At 45.2% G+C, this 9830-nt stretch overlaps 1 protein-coding gene across 2 annotated transcripts in view; it reads left to right on the top strand.

The window, feature by feature from the left end:
• Positions 1-1352: 1352 nt before the first annotated feature.
• The window catches only part of LOC114050527 (1-acylglycerol-3-phosphate O-acyltransferase ABHD5), a 36171-nt gene continuing 27693 nt past the window's right edge, over positions 1353-9830 (top strand). For both annotated transcript variants that reach the window (XM_027872308.1, XM_027872307.1), the window contains exon 1: positions 1353-1489. In XM_027872308.1, coding sequence (XP_027728109.1) covers positions 1449-1489 — 41 coding nt within the window. In that variant the 5' untranslated portion in view covers positions 1353-1448. The remainder of the gene's footprint in view (positions 1490-9830) is intronic.

The raw sequence follows: 9830 nt of genomic DNA, 5'->3' as shown, positions 1-9830 counted from the left end.
CGCTGCAGCAGCAGACCTTCCTCAGCAGAGCTCTCAGGACTCCTCTCTCTCAGCCTAGAACTCGGTCCACATCCTTCAACATCTTTTCTGGATTCTGGCTTTGCAGGTTCTGAGTCACCCTTTCTGGCTTCCCTCTTCTGCCACCCAGATGCAGTCTCAGGCTGTGTCCAAGATCAGTCTTTTAGACTCCACCCTTCCTTTGTTTTTATAGCCAGCACCCTTCCCCAGCCTCCCTTAATTCCCACCCACTAGGTCCCCTCAAACTTATCTCCAGCTTCATCCCTCCCCAAACCCCCACTGGTCACTTTCATTTCTAATAAATCTCTCACAGCCCCCTGCACAAAACCCTCTTCTCTCCAGCCCCAGGCTAAGTCCTCTCTGGTCCATCCAGTAGCTCCTCTCACCTTAGCCCTCCCTTCTCTTCTTCAGCCAAGTTTGGCTGGGGTAGAGTAACCTGGTCATTGGATTTTCCGCCTCCAGGTCCTCTTCCCTTGGAGCCAGTACACCCCTGCCCAAAGACTCTTCCTAACACCACTCCCGTGATATCACTCCTGTTCAGGGCTGTTGACACTCTTCTGTTGGCACTAACGACCTTCCAGGTTGCTTCCAGCCCCAGATCTGGGCTCCTGGGATGGAGGGACCTCATTTCCCTCGGCCTCAGTTTCCCCCTCTGTAAAAGCAGGGGGTCTCACTAAATGACCTGAGGTCCCTTCCAGGCCAGATCTGGGCTCCTGGGATGGAGGGACCTTGCTTCATGAGCCTCAGTTTCCCCCTCTGTAAAAGGAGGGGAAAAATTATAAAAGGGGCAACTAGGTGGCGCAATGGACAGAGCTCCGGTCTTGGAGTTAGGAGGACCTGAATTCAAATCAAGTCTCAGACACATGACATTTACCAGCTGTGTGACCCTGGGCAAGTCACTTAACCCCGACTGCCTCACCAAAAAGCAAAAAAAAAAAAAAATTGTAAAAGCAGGACGTCTCACTAAATGATCTGAGGTCCCTTCCAACCCCAGAGCTAGGCTCCTGGGATGGAGGGACCCCGCTTCCCTGGGCCTCAGTTTCCCCCTCTAAAAGCAAGAGAGGGGACACCCTAAAACGCGCCGGGCTCCCGGGGTCCCTACCTGCGCTAGCCACTCGGAGCACGCGAGCCTGCGCCCCGCCCCCTCCTCCGCGCTCGGCCCTGATTCCGCCCTCCTCCGCTGCGCGTGCGCGGAAGCCCAGAGGTAGAGCTCGGCCGCGCGCCGCGAGCGGGATGACGCAGGGGCACGTGCGGGGCCGGGCCCCGGTGGCGCGCGTCCTTAAGGACTCGCGGCCGCGGGCGGCGGCACCTCCTCAGTCGGCCTGTCAGCCGGCTTGTTTGGTGGCGTGTGGCCTCGGGCGAGGCTGGGTCATTTATCCGGGGACGCCCGGAACCCCGGCCAGGCTGGGGCGAGCGAGGGGAGAGCGGACATGGCGGAGGAAGAGGCCGATTCCGTGGAGACCCCCGAAAGGTGAGCGCCTGGGCCGTCCGGGGCCGGCTCGCACCGGGGGCGGACGCCGGGAACTGCCCGAGCGAGCGAGGGAGGGAACGTTGAGAGCCAAGGGAGCGGTGCGAAGGGGACGATGGAACGTCGGGGCCTGGCGCGAGGGCCTGGGAGGGAGCGGGTGGGCAGGTGCGATGACCCTGCGAGAAGCCGGCTTAGGTGGTTGTGGGGGCTAGAGCGCCGGGGAGCGGGGCGGGGCCAAAACGTCGGGAGCGGCCCGGGATTGGCTGGAGCCGGCGCGGGGAGGGCGGGTGAGCGTTGGAACGTTGGGGGGGGCGTTGTGTGACGAGGGGGGGGGGAGGATGGAACTTTACAGCCGGGTGCTAGGGGCGGGGCTAGAACCTCGGGAGCTGGCGGGGATTGGCCCAGCGGGCCCCAGGCTGGGGCAGGGGGGCGGGGCGCCCAGTGTGGCGAGGTCGCGGCAGGAGGCCGGGAGGGTTAGCACCGGGGAGCTGGGGGCGGGGCTAGAGTCTCGGGGTGGGGGGGCGGTGGTCCTCTCCCGTGAACTTGGAACACGCTCAGAGGGGCGTTCCTGGGGGCGGGGTGTGACCTGGCCTTGCCGTGGGCGCGGTCGTTTGTCCGCATATTTGCGGGACTGTATTGTGACTGACTGGGATGCCTCGTTGCTTCTGGAACCTCCCTAGAAACCTGCTGGCGGGTTGTCCGAGCATCCTCACCAGAGATCCCGGCTGGGACACCCGCGGGCTCGTGGGGGAGGGGCGGCCTGGGGGTCGTGGAAAGAGCAGATCTTCCCTCCAGGAAAGTCACCTAGCTGCAAAATGGGGCCAACACCGCCTGTATTTCCGAAGTGACTGAGTCCTGCCCGAAGTCTTGCGGCCAGTTTGCGGCACGGCGGTTGTGGGATCCCGGTTTCTTGTGGATTTGTAAACAGTGTCACCCTGTGTTTTACAAGGACTGTTGGAATGGTGACTTTAAACATACTCTCATTTTAATTACGTGAACCCATGAAAGAACTAGGTTTTGTCCAGAAATGTTCCAATTACTGAGAACTAACTTCCTCAAAGTTGTATTTCATAGAGCTTCATTTCCCCCAAAATATTATAGAAAGACAGGTGAACTTTTGAATGAAATCTAGGGTGTGTGGTGTACAGTTTGAGTTGGGGGAAACTTTTGGCATAAAAGTATGTGACCAAAAAAAGGTCTGTAGATAGGAATCCCTGTAAATCATCAGTTGGAGTTGGTTTGTTTCTTGGTTCCAATTTCTTTTAGGTGTATTGATTTTAATTTTCTTGGTGTTTTATTTTTAACAGCAGCTTGGAGGTTGACAGTCCCGTATTAAAACATTTTTAATAGGCTAGATTAGAAATAAAGGACTGGACCTGTTTTACTTGTCATTAAATTCAGGCTCTTGATAGTTAAATAAATATGGTCAGTTTACTGAAGAATTAATTTGACAAAAACATTATCTTATTTCTCAACATTGGGAAGTTAAATGCATTCTATAGGCTTTCCCACACATGTATCAAGTGTTTCATTTTGTTGAAGCTTAAGTGGTTTTTTCAAAGGCCTGCAGAAATCCATTTCTAATTTTACTATTTACAATCAAAATTGATTAGGTGATTTTGGGCACTGTGAAGACTAGTATATTCAGAAAGACTCGATTATAGAAACAGGAAGGCTTGTAAGAAAGCGAAGACTGGATGGCCGTTTGCCAGGTGTGTTGTAGGAATTTTTTCATGACTAGGTTAGATTAGACAATCTTTGAGGTCCCTTCCAACTCTGAAATTCTGTGATTCTCCAATTTACATTACTTCCACCTAATGTGGTTGTGTCTTGAAAATGAGATAGCTAGTAAAAGCACTTTATATTTACAAACCCATGTGGTACAGTATACAGGTAACTTAATGGTATTCATTTAAAATCTAGCTAACATTAAGCATCTACTCCCATTGTTGGTCTGACCTTAAATTCTTGAAGGTTATGCCACTGAAATGTATGTTCGTTCTACGTAGGATACACCTATCTGGATTTTGGGTTGATGACAGACTCTGGCTTTCTGAGAATTAGATCAGCTAAATCTGGAGAGAATATCATCAGTACCTGCCAAAGGTCATCTACTAGCCTGCAGAGTAGTTATTGGCAGGGGTGGGAGGAATGCCCTGCCCTGCTGCCCTCTTCCCACCCCCAATCAGTGAAGTTCTAGATTCTTGGAATGTTCAAAGTCATATCAGGCTCTGGGGAAGACACAGAGACTAAGAAATGGTTCTTGCTGTCATGGAGCTTATAGGGCATTATTATTTTAATATTTTATTTCAGTATTCATGTCTTATGTTATTGCATCACATTCATTTCCAAATATTTTCCTTTCCTACCCAGTGAACCATGTCTTGAAACAAAAATGTTTAAAAAGAGGGCAAAAAGGCATTTCAGCAAAACAGACTGCCAGATTGACCTGAGTACTGTTCCACATCCTCCCCGTATAGGTGGAGGGAAGTACATTTCCTCAGCTCTTTGTTATAATTACCTCATGTTCTTTATTTCCTCCTTTCCATTTTACATTCTTGTCATTGTATGTATTGTTTTCTTGGTTCCATTTAATTCACTCTGCATCATCTTATGTAAGTTTTCTCGTGATTCACTGAACATTCTTTGTTTCTTACAGGAATTACAGGAATCATTTCCATTATGTTCATGTGCCAACGCTTGTTTAGCCGTACTCCAATTGATGGGCATCTACTTTCTTTCCAGTTTCTTGCTCCAAAAAAATTCTGCTATAAATACTTTGCTGTATAAGAGACCTTTCTGTCTTTAACCTCCTTGAAGTGTGTGCTGAGCTGTAGGTCAGAGGGTATTTTAGTTACTTTTCCCAAAAAAATTCTACAGTGTTTTCCAGAGTGACTCTGCCAGCAGTGTTTAACTGTGCTTGACTTTTTCAGCCCTTCTAGCACTTTTGTCTGCAGATAATTGCCAAGTGGGAAGCGGTGCCTCAGAATGGTTTCATTTTGCCTTCTCTTGTTGTTAGTGACTTGGAGACTACATAGTTTTTAAATACTTATTCTTTCATAATTTTTCTAGCTAACTCATAGGGTTGCCATGAGGAAAAGTGCTTGGTAAACTTCAAAGTACGATACAAATCTCATTTTCACCAAGTATGGAGAATAGACCATATTTGCATAGTGTGTGATTTTTGTATTTCTGCCATAACCAGGTGACTGCTTACTTACACTTAAAGTGAAAGCTGGTCTCTGTTATAGAAAAAAGGTAGAGATGCTTTAGGAATGCCTCTCTACTCACCAAACTATTAGGAAGAATTAAACATATCTTTTAAAATAAAAGGGGGGGGCACTTCCCAATGTGAACAACAGGAAGAAAAAGGTTCTGAAGAGACATAGAATGATCCTGGCTTATTTGAGGAAATTGAGGAGTAGGACAAAGTGACAAAGGAGAAAGGGAAGAAGGAAGAACAAGGAAACCTTGGAAATAAGAAATAGATAAAGATTTTAAAGAAGAAGAGAGTTGGGCCCTAAAGAGGAAGGCACTGCTGTGTGCACCACGTTGATCCACTGCAAATTCTAGCTCTCTGGATCATCAGGAGTCAGCATGAGAGAGGAGTCCCTTGCTCAGGGAATGGGAGAAGCTTTTTGTCCCCTTGGTAATAGTAATGAAGACCAGGAATGTGTTTAGGATGTGATGGACAGTCACCCAAGACTTGACAAACCAGGTGTTTACTACCTACTTCCGGTGACTCAGTTGGGCATGAATGATGGTACCTAAAGGAATCTAGACAGGATTGCTAAGGTTTGCAGATTCGTGGGGAAGGAATTGAAGAACTTGGGGGCACAAGTGGTGTTTTCATCTCTATAGCCAATCAACAAGCATTTATCAACAACCTACTATGTTCTGAGGACTTTGGAGGATAGACAAAAATGAAACCATTTCTGTCTTCAAGGAGCTTCCGTTTGATCAATCAAAGACAAGAGCTTCAGGAGAGAAAGGTAGATTTATGAAGTGAATAACTGCTTAAGAAGATGATGTCTGAGAAATGGGATTTGAATTTCTGAACCATGCCTAAAATCTCCTGACTAGGGACTGTGTGTGTGTACCTGGTAATGGCTGGTGAGAATGTCTGTTTGATTCTTGCAAATATGATCAAAAGGGCTATAAATTGAAAAAGAAGGGGAAAGAAGAAAATGACCTATGTATAGCTATCAAACTAGATGGCATAGACAGTAGCCACAAGGTAGAAAGAATTATAACCAGAGATGCCCATTAACTCTGAGCAGAGTAAACTAAATTCAAGATGAAAGGAGCCTGGAATAAAACACATGGCTTCATCAGTACACAAAAGCACAAAGTATAGGCAAACAAGTAAGATGAACTGAAGGTCCTGAGACTTGTTGGGAGGTGACATGATTAGAATGGGACTCTAGAAGGGAAAAGAGTAAGTAAATGGGGATGCAGTAGGTGTAGATTTTTGAGGAGACATAGTCTTGAGGAAATGTAAGGACTAGAGCTGGGCGCTTTAAGGGTAAATATCAACAGAGGCTGAAACAATATTCTCAGTAACTCCTACAAACCACCTGGAAAGGAGAAGAAGAAGATAAGTATGAGGAGTTTTGGAAATAGATCATGTTTACTATGAAGACAAGATTACAGAAGTGATGAGAGGCTTCAGCTGTCTGGTGATCTACTGGAGTTTTTCTCTGCCAAAGCAGAGCTTCAGGTGATGACTAGCCTAGATTGATAGTCTTATCTTTCAAAAGTTGGAAGACTCAATAAGAAGAAATTCTGTTCTAGATCTGACTCTCAGCAGCAAGAAAGATCTAGCTGCTGAGGTGGAAAGGGACAGCTCCCTTCTGGGAAAGAGATAACTCCAGCTCAAAATGTATAATAGAGAAGAGGAAAGCCAGACTTAGCCTCAGATTCTAGATTTAGATTTTATGTATTTGGGGGCAGGGTGGCAATGGGGTTAAGTGACTTGCCTAGAGTCATAGAGCTAGTAAATATCTGAGGCTGGATTTGAATTCAAGTCCTCCTGACTCCAGGGCCAGTGCTTTATCCACTGTCCTACTTAACTGCCCTCTAGATTTAGATTTTTGAAGGAAATGTACAGAAGATATGGGAAAAGGGCAGATAAGAGAAGAACAGGGCTGTCGTGTTCCCCCTGGGTTTCTAGTCTGACCATTCCTAGTTCCTTTTGCTTTTCCTCATGTGTCACCGACTCAAGGCTCTTCATCGTGCAGGTTGGCCTCCTCTGTACATTCTCCAGCTTTTCTACCTTCCCCTTAAACCACAGTGCCCAGAACCAAGCACAGCCCTCGAGGTGTGAGAGCGTAGTGTATGGGGATTTTCACCTTGCTTATTTCTGTAAGCTGTGATTCTCCTAAAGGCGACCTTGACTTCATTGGCTTTTTTTGGCCACTCCATCACATTACTGACTCCTTCTGAGCTTGCAGTCCACTGCTGAAAACCCTCCTTCTTTTTCAGAACTACTGTCTTTCTTTCCATGCCTCCCTCATCTTACTCTATGGTAAAATTAGGGCTTTTTCTACCCAAGTGCAAGACTTGACATTTATTTGTCCTTGTTGATTTCATCTTATTAGATTGAGCCTGTTAAGACCCTTTTGAATACTGATTGTGTTAACTAGGTGTGTTAGGTATCCCTTCCAACTTTGTGACATCTGCAAATTTGATGAGCTTACTGTCCATTCCTTTATGTTAAAATGGTTAAAAGCACATGGCCTAAGCACCCATCCTGGAGTCACTCCGCTCAGAACCTCTAGTCGAAATGACATTGAGCCATTAGCAAATACTTTCGGAGTCTGGTCATTTAACCAGTTCTGAATCCATTTGATTGTATTAATGTCTATTTTATCTACAAGAATAGTATGAGATACTTTTATCAAAAGCTTTGCAAGGTAAACTATATCCACAGCAGTCCTTTCATCTAGTAATTTAGGTGACTCAGTGGATAAAGCCCTGGGCCTGGAGTCAGGACTAAGACACTAGCTGTGTGACTCTGGGCAAGTCACTTAACCCTGTTTGCCTCAGTTTCCTCATCTCTAAAACGAGCTGGAGAAGGAAATGGCCAACCACTCCAGTGTCTTTGCCAAGAGAAGCCCAAAGGGGGTCATGAAGAGTTGGACACGACAGAAATGATTGAACAACAGCAAAGGAAGCCAAGGAGGCTGGTTCCACTGGTGAGTGGTCTCTCAGTGGAGCTCTGGACCTGAAGTCAGGAAGCCCTGTGTTCAGATGTGGCATCAGACGCTAACTGTGTGACTGACCCTGGGCAAGTTACATAACCTCTGTTTGCCCCGGCTGTAGAGTTAATAACAGTTCCTACCTCATAAAGTTTGTGAGGATCAAATGAGATAATGTTTGTAAAGTTCTACATAGTGTCTGGCACATAGTAGGCACCATATAAATACTTATGCTTTTCCCTTTTCCCACCATTCTAAAATATTCCTTCCAAATCTGTGCCTTTGGACTATCTATGCTTTCCCTCCTCACCCTCTCCTCTTCGGTTCCTTCTAAACTCATTTCAAAGCCTACGTTTAACCAGAGGTCCTTCCTTTTGTTTCCCTCCACCTGTTATCTTGGATAATACTGTCTGTTATCTAGCTATTTACAGATTTCCTCTCCCATTAGACTGAGCTTCTTGAGGGCAGGGATGGAGTTTTTGCCTCTCTTGGTATCTTCAGCACTAAGCACAGTGCCTGGGAGATAGTGAATGATTGTTGATTGATTGACAACCACTGCACCTGTCTTTAAAAATTCCAGTTAGTCATGATAGTATAGATTAGATTTCATTATGTAATGAAAAGCCCTATGTAAACAAAAGGATAAACAACTCTTAGTTAATTGCCTTTTTTGGAACAATCTTTTATACAACAAGATTTCAGTACAATAAAATTTCAGTGGAATTTGAATTCATCATGTTGGGATTTGACCTGTGTAACTTGTGAAAATTGTTCTGGTATGATTTTTAAAGGCTGGGCCTTTGTAGAGTTTTGCCAGAATTGTTTTGTTGGCTCCTGATTGTGAATAAAAATAATAAAAAGTGTTTATTAAGTTCTTACCATGTGCCAGACACAGAGGTAACGAGATAAGTGGTAGGGATTCAGATTCAAAAAACAACACAGTCCTTTCTCTCATGGAGAAATGTAAATGTAAAGGAAGGGGAGAGATGGTGTTTTGGACTGGGAGGTCAGTGGGATGGTGAGTGGAGTCATAGGGCAAGCAGTGTACACACCATTTCCCAGAATGGCAATGGACATTTTATTTTTCTTCTCAGAAGAGGTGGAAAACAGGTGGCCTGATATGGTGACTAGTCCTCAGTCAGGAGAGCCCCCCTCCAGGGAGGGAGGGACTAAAAGAGTGGGTTCAGGATAGAGAGTGGAAGCTCAGGCATGGCAGAAAAATGCCAATCACGCCAGATTCTTTATAGCAAAGAATAGTACTGCCCAGCGAGCTAACAAGTTGAGAATTGCTGGCCTTTTAAATTTGGTCCATTGATTCATCACTATTGTGGTTAGCAAAAAACATTCCGTCTGAATTTTGATGAATGGTTATTAATAATAGATGTTCAACATATGAGACTTGAGCTTTTGGCCTGTTATGTTTTTATCCTTTTACCAGCCATATGGATGAAACTTGATTTTCAAAACTAACCCAAAGAAATGTCACTGGCTTGTTAAGCAACTTAATACTAAAAAATATACTTGTCATCTTTTTCCATAGTTGGGTGACACACTGTTTTAAGTGTCTGGTTCCAGAATGGTTGTCAGTGATATGAGGGAAACTGAGCAGTAAAGGAGGGAAAAATATTTCAAACAGAACCACCTAAAACGGATTTAATATTCATACTGTGGCTTTCTAGCTTGAGACTTTTTCACTTACAACCAATTTCTGTATCGGATCTAGAAACCATACAGTAGTTATGTGACGCTTGTGGAAGATGGTGAGTTGGTGAGTACGAGTCTAACTCCAAAGAAATGTGATTGTGATTAACACTAACTGTTCATTTCAATTGATAAGGTTTTTTAAAAATTAAATGAAATCACACCTGTAAAGTCATTTGCAAACCTTAATGGATTATATAAATTTTAACTATATCATCTAGATGATGTCTTGGAGGCAGGAAGGTTTGGGTACGTGTCTCTTCCCCAACACTAAGTTGTATGATCATGGATCAAGTCATTTTATCTTTCATTGCCCAAGGCAACTCTGTGCCTGTTAGGTTACTGACCAGTTGCCAAACTGCTTTGGTGAAGGGAGTTTGCAGAATGAAAGTTTCCCGTGTGGCTAAAATCAGAGGTTTCCTATCCCTGCAAAAAAAGAAATG

Source organism: Vombatus ursinus, unplaced genomic scaffold, assembly GCF_900497805.2.
Source record: "Vombatus ursinus unplaced genomic scaffold, bare-nosed wombat genome assembly UNPS02014799.1, whole genome shotgun sequence".
Taxonomy (NCBI): domain Eukaryota; kingdom Metazoa; phylum Chordata; class Mammalia; order Diprotodontia; family Vombatidae; genus Vombatus; species Vombatus ursinus.
Note: the sequence above shows the minus strand (reverse complement) of the source record. Positions and strands in the feature narration are given on the sequence as shown.